Genomic DNA, 12,456 nt, shown 5'->3' on the forward strand with positions numbered 1-12,456 from the left:
CTGTTACCCAGAATCTCTTGCAAACCTAAACAAATGTCAAGGAAACCACATTTTCCCCACATTTCTGTGGTGGAAAGTTTTGGAATCTGCGTGGATCCACACATTTCTACCCACCCTGCGTTTCCCAAAGTCTTAATAGAAAAATGGTACCTTACTTGTGTGGGTCGGCCTAGTGCCTGCGACAGGAAATGGCGCAAAAAGCAACGTGGTTGCACCTCAATTACGTAGTGAAAAATTACTCTTTTTTTTTTTTAAAAGTACCTAGCTGTTGATTTTGAACCCTAGCTCTGCCGGCAACAAGGGAAACCTAGTAAACCTATACATTTTTGTAAACTAGACACCCAAGGGAATCCAGGATGGGGTGACTTGACTGCCTCCCAACACGTTCTATTACCCAGAATCCCTTGCAAACCTAAAAATATAACAAAAAAAACTAATTTTACCCACATTTCTGTGGTGGAAAGTTCTGGAATCTGTGTGGATCCACAAATTTCCACACACCCCGCATTCCCCAAAATCTTCCGAGAAAAATGGTACCTCACTTGTCTCAGTCGGCCCAGTGTCCGCAACAGAATACGGAGCAAAACGCAACATGGACACACCTCAATTTCGCAGTGAAAAATTACCCTTTTTTGGCACAGTGCCTAGCTGTAGTTTTTGAACCGTAGCTCGGCTGGCACCTAGGGAAACCTAGCAAACCTATACATTTTTGTAAACTAGGCACCCAGGGAAATCTAGGATGGGGTGAATTCACTGCCTCCCACCAGGTTCTGTTACCCAGAATCCCTTGCAAACCTAAAACATTGTAAAAAAAAACACATTTCCCAACATTTCTGTGGTGGATAGTTCTGGAATCTGCATGGATCCACAAATCTTCTCCCACCCAGCGTTCCCCCCAGGTCTCCTGATAAAAATGGTACCTCACTTGCGTGAGTGGGTCAAGGTCCCGTGACAGGCAAGGGCCCAAAACCTTTTGAGGCAACATAACAATTACCGATCACAAACCAACCTGGTTTTGCAAGGGGGGGTCCCATGAGTTTTTAGCCCGGGGTTCGGCGGCCATCTTGGGAAACCTACCTAACCCACACATTTTTGGAAACTAGACACCAGGGGGAGTCCAGCGAGGTATAGCTTGCATGGGTCCCCCATTATTCTCTTACACAGAATCCACTGCAAACCTAAATTTCTGCCGAACAATTCACTTTTTTCTCACATTTCTGTGTTGGTAAAGTTCTGGAATCTACGTGGATCCACAAATTTCCTCCCACCCAGTGTTCTTCCAGGTCTCCTGATAAAAATGGTACCTCACTTGTGTGGGTAGGCATAGTGATTGCAACAGGAAATGACCCAAATCGTACTGTGGAGACTACAAAATTACCTAAAGCAAAACTACCCGGTTTTTGGGGGAAGCACCTGAGATTTTGGCCCCGGGCTTGGCGGCCATCTTGGGAAAGCACCAAACACAAAATTCTTGAAAACTAGACATGCGGGGGAGTCCAATGAGGTGTGGCTTGCATGGATCCCCCGAAGTTTTCCTACCTAGAATGCCATGCAAACCTCAAATTTAGCTGAAAAACCCACATTTTCCACATATGTGTGTGTGTGGAATCACCGTGCCGGCACAAATTTCCAACCCCACAGCGTTCCCCATAGTATCCCGAGTAAAATGATACCTCACTTTTGTGGGTGTCCAAAGCAGAACTGGCTAAAAACGTATTTTTTTAAAAATGTAACGCTTAGAATTCTCTGTGCTATACTCTAAATCCCTATGTTTTGGGCTCTTCCTAGTCACAGGCCTTTGGCCCACCCACACAAGTGAGGTATCATTGTACTTGGGAGAACAAGGGGAATGCTGGGTGGTATGACATTTGTGCTGGCACGGTGATCCCTCGCAAAATGTATCAAAAAAGTGTTTTTTTTAGCTAAATTTGAGGTTTGCAGGGATTTCTGGGTAGGAAAACGTTGGGGGACCACCGCATGCCTCGCTGGACTCCCCAGGGTGTCTAGTTTTCAGAAATGTTTGGGTTTGGTAGTTTCCCAAGATGGCTGCCGAGCCCGGGGACAAAAACCCAGATGACCCCCCTTTCAAAACCAGGTTGTTTTGTGATAGGTCATTTTGATGTTGCCTCAATAGGGTTTAGACCCTTGCAAGTCGCGGGTACTTGACCCACCCACGCAAGTGAGGTATCATTTTTATCGGGAGACCTGGGGAAACGCTGGGTGGGATGACATTTGAGGATCCATGTAGATTTCAGAACTTTCCGACACAGAAATTTGAGAAAAAAGTGATTTTTTCAGCTAAATGTGAGGTTTATAGGGAATTCTGGGTAGGAAAACGTTGGGGGACCCACGCATGCCATACCTCACTGGACTCCCCCGGGTGTCTAGTTTTCAGAAATGTTTGGCTTTGGTAGTTTCCCAAGATGGCCACCGAGTCCGGGGAAAAAACCAAGGTGACCACCCTTGCAAAACCAGGTTGTTTTGTGATAGGTCATTTTGATGTTGCCTAAATAGGTTTTGGGCCCTTGCATGTCCCATGGAGTTGATGCACCCACGCGAGTGAGGTATCATTTTTAACGGGAGACCTGGGGGAACGCTGGGTGGAATGAAATTTGTAGATCCACGTAGATTCCGGAACTTTCCGACACAGAGATTTGAGGAAAAAGTGATTGTTTCAGCTACATTTGAGTTTGAAGGAGATTCTGGGTAGGAACACGTTAGGGGACCCATGCAAGCCATACCTCGCTGGACTCTCCTGGGTGTCTAGTTTTCAGAAATGTGTGGTTTTGGTAGTTTTCCCTAGATGTACGCCAAGCCCGGGGCCAACAACTCATGGGACCCCCCCCCCCCTTGCAAAACCAGGTTGTTTTGTGTTAGGTAATTTTGATGTCGCCTCAATAGGTTTTTGGCCCTTGCCTGTTGCGGGCACTAGGCCTACCCACACAAGTGAGATACCATTTTTCTCGGAAGGCTTTGGGGAACATGGGGTAGGTGGAATTTTGTGGATCCAAGTAGATTCCAGAACTTTCCAACACAGAAATGTGAGGAAAATTAGATTTTTTGGCAAATCTTTTAGGTTTGCAAGGAATTCTGGGTAACATAACCTGGTGAGAACCAGTCAAGTCACCCCATTCTGGATTTCCCTGTATGTTTAGGTTTAGAAAACTGTAAAGGTTTGCTAGGTTTCCCTATGTGCCGGCTGCGATATGGCCCAAAATCCACAGGTAGGCATATTGCTAAAAACAAATCTGTGCTTTGTCGGGTTTCTGCAGCCCTGGGGGGGATTTCGGGAGTGGGGTATGCCCCGATATGCCCCCAAGGGGGGAAAAACACTGTGGCTATTTTTTTTGGGTGGGGGGGTGGGGGCACTGGTATGCCCATTTTGGGCAGCCCCCATCCAAATTCAAATTTGCTGAAAAAAATTCTCTGGTGACAAGTGGGTTTTTTGCCCCACCCGGGGGAGCAGATTGGGGGCTAATGCCTCCATCTGCCCCCCAGGGAGGAAGAAAGCCTACTAGATGCCAGGGATTTCTTAATGCAAATTTTAATTAGGGTGGGGTTTGCCCAAAACAGGCATGCCAATGCCACACCCTAATAAAAATTTAAAAAGTAGTGTGGCTCACTGGTTAGAGGCGGCAGACCCGAGAGCAGAGGACGGCCCGGGACCAGGGTTCGAATCCCGGCGCGGCAGGTTTCTGGACCAGGGTCAGCAGACTCGATAATTCTCTCGCCTCGGTGCCCACTCTGATCAGCGATCACACTCGGCAACTCTGGGCACTAGCTTGCCTCATCTTCACTAACGGCCCCACCAGACCGCCGGGGATGCCTGGTCTCACCCTGGAGATACCCATTAAGGGACCATCTCTCAGGGAAGCCAGGAAGGGTTTCGCAGCGGTCGAAGCGCCTTGGGACCCTCCGGGTAAGTAGTGCGCTATATAAATGCCTATACACATACATACATACATAAAAAAATCTCTGGTGTCTAGTGGGCTTTTTGCCCCCCTCGGGGGGGGGGGAGGGCAGATGCAGGGCTACTGCCCGATCTGCCACCAGGGGGAGCAGGAAGGCTGTTATTTTTGTGGGGGAAGGGGTGGAGGCATGGGCATGCCTGTTTTGGGCAGCCAATCCAAATTAAAATTTTCCCCAAAAAAATCCCTGGCGTCTAGTGGGCTTATTGCCCCCCCCGGCGGGGCAGATGGGGGGTAATGCCCCCATCTGCCCCCCATGGGGCGTCAGAAAGTCCACTAGATGCCAGGGAGTTTTTTGGCCAAATTTTAATTAGGGTGGGGTCTGCACAAAACAGGCATGCCTTTGCCCCCACCCTTTTAATAATGTGCCAAAAAAATCCCTGGTGTCTAGTGGGCTTTTTGGCCCTCCAGGGGTGCAGATTGGGGGCTACTGCTCCCATCTGCCCCCAGGGGGGCAGAAAGGCTGCAATGGTGGCGGGGTGGGGGCATTGGCGTGGCCGTTTCGGCCACCCCCACTCTAAAAAAAAAAGTGCACACAAAAAAATCCCTGGGGGGGGGGCAAATTGGGGGCTTCTGCCCCACTGGGGGGGCAGAAAGGCTGAATAATAATTTATTTGTGTAAATATATGCTAGAGTCTGAAATCCATGTCTTTTTTTATCTGCCCTGCATATTATGCATCCCGCAAACGATGGGTAATTCCAATTTGCAGAAACTTGGGTTTTAGATACTGTTTTCAAGCTTTTAGGGTTTTAAAGTATGTCACCCATCCTCCTATTGTTTTTGCTGTCTCACGCTTTTTGGACGGGATGTGGCACAAACGTAGGAGTTTTTAAAAAGAATTATCCGTGGAGCTGTATACTTGTTTCCTGTTAAAAGAAACTTATGCAGGCATTGATTTATCTGCATATTTGACATTTTTTATTAACTCAGCAACTAATATCAATAACTTTCACTAAATTTTTGATTCTGTTTTTATTATGGGATGGCTAAAGCGTAGTTTTAACTTGGTAAAATGTTGAATATATGACTGTTTTGTACTGTTCTATGTTATTTATTAATTTGATTGTTGTTCGTATGTATGTAGTAATGTGCGTTTATGGTCCGTTGTGGCCAAAATAAAGTTATCGATTGGATTGGTGATTTCTTTATGGGGGGGCAGTGAAGGCCCTTGCCCAAGGGGCCGCTCCCCCCTCCCTGGTGTCTGGTGGGTGGATCCCCAAGCAGGGATCCACTGAGCATGGGTACCATTGGAAAGGGGAGATTCTCCCCTTTCCAATGATACCTCTCCCGTCTTTCTACGTGCTAAGGGGGCTGAGATTGCCCCCTGAGAATGTAGAAAGTGAAACTGAAATGAGCCTAAAGGTTCATTTCAGTTTCGGTTTGTGTTCAATGACGACAGCGCGACGTGCGCGCTGATCATCATTGAACAGAAACCAGGAAGGGGGCCTCGAGAGCTGGGGAAGCTATTCCCCTACTCCCAAGGTCACAGGGGGGAAAAGGAAATCCCTCTGCTGTCTGCAGCAGAGGGATTTCGTGCCCCTGGCCTCATAACGGAATGATACCGTCATGAGCACAGGGGCACCGATGCTCATGACGGAACCATTCCGTCATGAGCATCGAAGGGGTTAAAAAGCTACACTGGTTCCCTATCCATAAGAGATGCTAGTTCAAGATGTTGATCCACACATACAAAACCCTGCACAACGAATGACCAGGTTATATCAACAAATGCTTGACCTTTCACCTAAAAACCAGATTTCTATGATCCGCCTCCTTGTTCCTCACAGACACCCCCGGTTCTGCTGAAGCAACAGCAGAGGATGCTCCTTCTCACACCTGGCAGCCAAAGCTCGTAATGACCTTCCCCTGCACCTCAGGATCACCCCATCGCTCCAGAAATTCAGGAAAGGACTCAAGACCTGGCTGTTCGAATGAACGGTTCACAACAAAGCTAGCAGCAACCCCAGCACCTTGAGTCCGTCACAGGTAATTTACCGTGAATTACACATCTTTTATTGATTGATTAAGGATACATTGATGTTGTAATCATTTGCTATTCCAGCCACGCTCAAAAGGAAGAGGCTGCTATGCAGAACCAGCTAGGCTGAGAACACCAAGAGTTAGAAAAATGGTAAACACAAAGCAGTTACATAGTATCTCTAGTAAGAATTTAATGCCATGTGTTACAAATACTTTTTGCAATTATGAAATGCCAGACCACACTAGTTTATTTTACATTTTGAACTCAGTGTGGGGGTGTTCCTTCGACCCTTCTCCAAATAGGCAGTGGTCAGGGTGTATTCCCTCTGCCTTCTTATACGGCCTTTCATTTTATTTTCAGAACAAATAGGTAGCGTCCCTGTATTGACCAGCGCAGCATGTTTCCTAACATTGTGGCCAACCAGAGGGCTTCTGTTTCATGAACCCGACTCAGAGTTCACTGAACTAAAATGGGTGAGGGGATTGGAGTATTTTTTTTAATTTTTGGATTCATGGAACTCCACAAACGCATTTTTGCGGAACTGCATGAATTAATGACCCAGATATCTTTAAAACTTCCTTCACTATAGTGATTCCTTCATGACAAAGTTGCTGTAATTCCTTTAAAATGTTTTTTATCGAGGAGCAAAGGAGGCTATGGAATTTAAAAAGGCATGTGTCACTTTTGGGGCACACATTTTTATGGCCCTTGCTTAATGGCTCTGCTTGGAACGTGTCATAAAGAAGTCAAACTGGATGTATTTTTTGGAAAGTTTTGTGCTGTTTCATCATACGGTTCCAAAGTTATTAGCAGATGAGGTACTCCACCATATTTGTTGTTAACTACTTTGTCCGCTAAACTCTAATAGGCTAATGTGGCTTCTTTTTTTTTAGGATATTTTTCTACAAAGGTTTTCAGTCAACTGTTTTTCTTTATCTGTGATGGTTTGGTCCAACACACCTTCCTTGCTTCAAACTTGCTTTCATGGAGCAATGGCTCAAACCATTTTAGCCATTGGCTAACTTCACTGCACACAAAGTAGTTGCCTTCAGTTCTAGAAAATATTATGGCAACGAGTGTTTTTTGAGACCATTCTTGTAATGTATTATTAAGAATATTATTGTAAAATATAAATATAATAAAAATAATAACGTGGTTCACACATTTCTTAATGTTGCCCGATTCGGCACCTTATTACTATTAACAAAAGCACTGATGATTAGTATTTTCATGGCCCTGAACTCTTTACCTTTAGTTATGAAGATCACTACACTGGCATAAAATGAGAAGTATTTGGCTTAATTGATTGGCCTTTTGAAATCATTAAGCCATGTTGGCCTATGCTTCAACGCCTGCCTTCACCTCCAGTGTGATACCAAGTATCTTAATCTGCTGATTGCATAGAAAACATTATTCCTCCAATCTTTCACCTTAGAAGTGGAGCATACACCTGGCTGATCACCTGGTGTTCATGTCTACTTGGCACTCGAATACAAAAGAGAGAGTTCAGCGCACATTAATAAAAACAACTATTAAAAGCGAAATCCACATTTTATTGAAATACACATTGGGCCTAAAGTAGATCAGCTGACCTTAAAGAAATGGAGCACTCTTTAGCTACTTCTTCAAAATGCAAACAATAATGTCTGAAAATAAAAACTTAATAATTGAAGGAAAACAGTTTACCTTCCTCCTCTGGAGCAGGCACAGGGATGTTACTGTGTCGCAGGATTGTTGCAAAGGCAGCGGCTTCTTTCACTAGGGGAGCTGATGAGAAAGCATGCATTAAGTTGTGATATAGGAATAAGCTGCACGTTGACATGTTCATTGTATGGCAAACAAGTAAATGAATATATAAAGTGACCCATGATAAATGAGGACGCAATAGCAATTGGGTAAATTTTGCATTGCGTTTGTATAAAACGACTACAATATGCCATAATGAAAAATATAAAGTAATTGGGTGTCTATAGTGTGGTAGCAAACCAATGGTGTCCCGTGGGTGACTGCCTTATCTCTGTGTGTCTCATCTACTGAGGGATGTGGGCGAGGATGGCCCGGTATCGAGCCCTTAATGAAGTCTACTGAAGGATGGGCTTAATTTCAGAATAACTTGTGCATGAGGACGTGGGGGTGGGGAGCAGTAGGGACGGTAATACAGTTGCCTTAATATGCAACATATTGCCAGTCACCAGAAGGATGCCTCGGACGATATTCCCTGGTCATGCCAAGAAGCATTGATCTGTGTGTGCCTGGCTTCAGGATGGTTTCTTGTCTGGCTTCACCGATAAATTGGCGAGGTACGTAACCCACGCGTCACTGCATCTTGCTGAAGGAGGAGTGAGTGCCAAATAGTCGTCTCAGCAGATTACTATTTATGTAGATCTTTCATCCAAACATACAATAGGGTGCCTACTGTGGACTTCCAGGCCGTTGCTATGTGGCACTTTAGGAAAATGAATGCCAGGTCCCCAAACGTAGTGGCATATTTGTTTTTATGGGTGTGAGTGGTCACACCCACGATGCAGTGAACGGATCTAGTCGAGGGGGTCGACCCATAATTTTCAACAGTATCTGCACAGCATCCGTCCAATATGGCTCAACTTCTGGACCAGCCCATGAAATATGGTAGAAATATGCCTCTGGGCAAGAGTATCTTTGACATTTCGGGGCCAGACCTGGAAAGATGCGGTGGAGTCATACCGGGTGAGATAGGTTTGGTGCCCATATTTGAATTGCATATATTTAGTCAGGAATTCCTAGAGACACCCCAAACTGTTCTAAAACATAGACCATTGTCTGTCGGTAAGGTCCTGTCCACCCCCAGGATGCCCGCCTCCATTCAGTGATGTGAAGATCCACCAGGAGCCCCCAGAGTGGGCGTGGGCGGTGCTGGGTCATGCCTCAGGGCTATATACTTGCCACAACAAAATTTGGCTACTGAGGCATGGTGTCCTACATTCAGGGAGTCTCATACAAAAGCCAGTCCAGCATGCCATGGTCATCCATAACTCAGGTGATAAATGGGTGCTCTGAGTTGGATGCCATTGACAGCCATCACATGGGCCAGTGTAACTTCCAATGCGGAGTACAGCTTGTAATGAGTGACTCCCAGTCCTCCACTCTCTAGTGGAGCATCTAACTTATGTAGAGCCACTATTTTCCTCATGTTTCCCCATATTAAATCAGAGAGGAACATACTCAGTTCCTGGAAAAAGTATTGGGGGAGGGATATTGCAAGTGCTGAGAAGTGATAGAGTACTCAAGGTAGGATTAGCATTTTTGCAATTGTGACTCTGCTCACTGGAGAGAACGGTAAGGAACACCAGAATGTCAGAGAGCGACGTGAGCCAGTCTTCAACTTTATTACATCATTTTAAAACAGATCATAAAAGCACACATTCATCCATACTATTACAAAACAGGTTATGTAACCATATATACAAAAGTTAAAAAGACCAGTATATCAAGTTAGCCATGTACATAGTAAAGCCAGTATCATAAAAACCATTACAATCAATAAAGTCCTAAAAATCTCTTGATTACAATTCAGCCCATGTTGCATAAATGAGTCCAGTTCTATCCTAGTTGCTACTAATTAGGCAATGACCCCCGCATTTTCCTCGTTCTCATACAAACCCACAAAAATGAAGCAAGGGAAAAACACACAAACAGAACCGGGAGAGCCTTTAAAAAATACAGAGCCACCCTGCATTGTGTAAATTTATGGTACCTCGAAATTGGGAGAATAAATGCTTTTCTTTCATCAGTGTAGTACTTGCAGAATAGGGTTAAATGGAGGTCTGACTGGGAAGAATTATTATTACATGGGCAAGGTGACAACTGTGAGAGTTTATATCTCCTTTCTGGGTACCCTAACATGAGTGTAATGAGGGTCAATCGAAAACGCAGTAGAATAAATCTATGCTGTGCGTTAGTAAAACGAGAGAGATATTAAAAAACCTTCCCTTGTTCTTGATGGAATGAGATTATATGCAAGGATATTTTTTTGGAGGTGATTTTTTTCCCTGTGAGCATAATTTGCTCTCTGCATAAATAGTTCTGTTATCTTTTTCTTCGGAACCCTTCTACAGGATTCATGATCCTGGAGTGATTCACCCAGCCCTAGTGCAGACAATTCTGCCTCTACATAATTAAGCCAACCAATCCTTTTATAGTGATCCAGTTTACAGCAATCCTTGAGGTTGCATTGCGTTAAGTCAACATTGGACCTCCACCAAATTGAGAACCACAGTAGAATTGGTGCCAATCTTATAAAGTCACTAAGATAGGGTAGCCCCAATTCTAAATGTAAAATATAATTTGAAACTGAGTGTGGTAGTGCTACTCGATTTTTGAAAAAGCTATCTTTGAGTCGCTGAAGTTGGTCAACATTTGCCACCCCCAGACTCCTGCCCCATATTTTGTTGTCAATATGAAACAAAGGGGTGATCAAGTTACGTGCATAACCTGGGGATTAGTACATTAAGTGAACAATGGTTCTGCCACAAAGTACTTAAATAGAGAAAGTTCTTTTTGGTATCCCTCTTAGAAGTTGGGATTTCAATTAATGATAAACGTAGAAATCCGTCCAAACAAAATTACTATACCTTAAACTAATCACACAGTTCAGAATATGTTTAGGATTTTTATGGTTAATGGATCATAGTTAGTATTCTTGAAAGTGGGGCAAATAAATGTTGTACACCAAGGATTTTGAGAATGGTTACTGAACTATTGTAATATCAGTTCGATGTAGTTTATATTTCGGATGGTAGGAATGGTAGGGCTGATTTCCTGTATCATTTCCCGCACAAGGAGGATGAAGACAATGAAGTGAAATTTGCAGATCCCGTTGATGAAGATTGTGAGGATTGTCTTGTGGCATCTTTGGAAATACGTGAATTGAAAATGTGTTCCGAAGAGGAGTGGATGGCTGCAATGAAGAGACATCAGCTTTTACAACAAGTGGTTGAGCTATTGAAAATGGGTTGGCCCAGAGAGAAGATTTTATTTCCTTTGTTACAACCATATTGTAAGGTTGGAAGTGAAATTTCTATAGAAGATAGTATGCTTTTATGATCCAGCAGGTTGACTCCACCTCATACAGTAAGAAATAGTATAATCAGAAGGGCTCTTGATGGACATTTGGGATCATCCCTCACTAAACTTGGAGTTTGCGAGTCATTTTGGTGGCCTAGGATGGACGCTTAAATTGATGAAGAGGTTGAAAACAGTCTTCAGCTGTGCCCCCATCCATATTCTTTTGGAGGCTGTAGGATAGCACGTAGGGTAAGGGCCTATTGGGTAAGGGCCTATTGGCCTGGGGCCTACTGCTATGGAGCTGTGGTGAAGGGGGGAGAGAGTGCAGAGGTTCCTACTTGTTGCGTGCTCCCAGCGTGGGCGTCTTTCACTAACGTCTTTCGCTAGGGCGTGACCACCCCAACGCCTGGAGCAGCTCAGTGGTGTGCCCTTGTGTCGAGTTGGGTGGCACCTGGAGTCGCCGCCGTATCTCCTCCCATGGATCCACCATGCCCCAAGGCCAGGCCGGATCACGTGATCACTCTAGGTTCTTGCTGCAGCCTGTTGTGAGATGCTTCTGCGCACCCTGGAATTTCCCACACTTACCGCCATTCCCTCTCAGCAGCTCGAGCCAAGCCACTATCGAGACCCTCAGGGTGAACCCTATGTTGCTCAGGAGGTGCACAGAGCACTTAACAGCGCATCCGTCACGGACGCCATGCCACACCCCCTTAGCTAAGAGCTTCTTATGAATTAAGCCTGGAGCAGGCACCATTAAATCCAATTTTGACAATCATCAGGACTCTAAAGGGTAGAATCCACTGAGCAGGATATACCTTTCTCACTATACAGTAGATTGCTCTGAGACAATTTTACGTTTCTTGGGCACAACGAAGAGGCATGCTCTCCAGAGTACTCATACAACATACTTCAAGTGTCTACACATGTGGACTGTCCAGTTACTCAATATGTGTTCAGTGGGGTATTCAAGAAACCACCAATAGGTTGTCTTTTAAATGTAAATTTACATTAAAGTGACCCATATAAGTGCTTAATTTGTCCAGAATACATCAAGTTTTGGTCAGAAGCCTGTGGCCATCACTATCAAATGTTGAGGTGCCAAAACCCAATGCTGCATAGTCTTGATTCCACCTCATGCCTCTTTCATCCACCACCAGACAGTCCCCTGCACATTTATCTCACTGCATCACATTTTTTTCATCCTTGATTGTTTCTTTGTTGCCTTTTTTACGACTTTCTCTTCTTTCTTCTTTCCCGTTTTGAGTTTTTCTTTTTCTTCCTCTGGGTCAAAGCTGATGAGGAAAAATAAATGACGGGTCTCAAAAAATGAGTGCCACTGGGCTCCACCTGCAACCACCAGCTCAAATTAAGCACTGAACCTCATGCTCTAGAATGCACAGTTGAGTACAGTCATTGCTCCTCTCCACTGCTCACCTGCTACAGACCATCAACTCACTGCACCT

At 44.7% G+C, this 12,456-nt stretch overlaps 1 protein-coding gene across 1 annotated transcript in view; it reads right to left on the reverse strand.

Annotated features, from left to right (window-relative positions):
* The window catches only part of EGFL6 (EGF like domain multiple 6), a 433,277-nt gene that overhangs the window by 70,768 nt on the left and 350,053 nt on the right, over window positions 1–12,456 (reverse strand). The window contains exon 9 of the mRNA XM_086934569.1: window positions 7,637–7,717. Within this exon, the coding sequence (XP_086790695.1) occupies window positions 7,637–7,717 (81 nt within the window). The remainder of the gene's footprint in view (window positions 1–7,636; window positions 7,718–12,456) is intronic.

Source organism: Lissotriton vulgaris, chromosome 8, assembly GCF_964263255.1.
Source record: "Lissotriton vulgaris chromosome 8, aLisVul1.2, whole genome shotgun sequence".
Classification (NCBI taxonomy): domain Eukaryota; kingdom Metazoa; phylum Chordata; class Amphibia; order Caudata; family Salamandridae; genus Lissotriton; species Lissotriton vulgaris.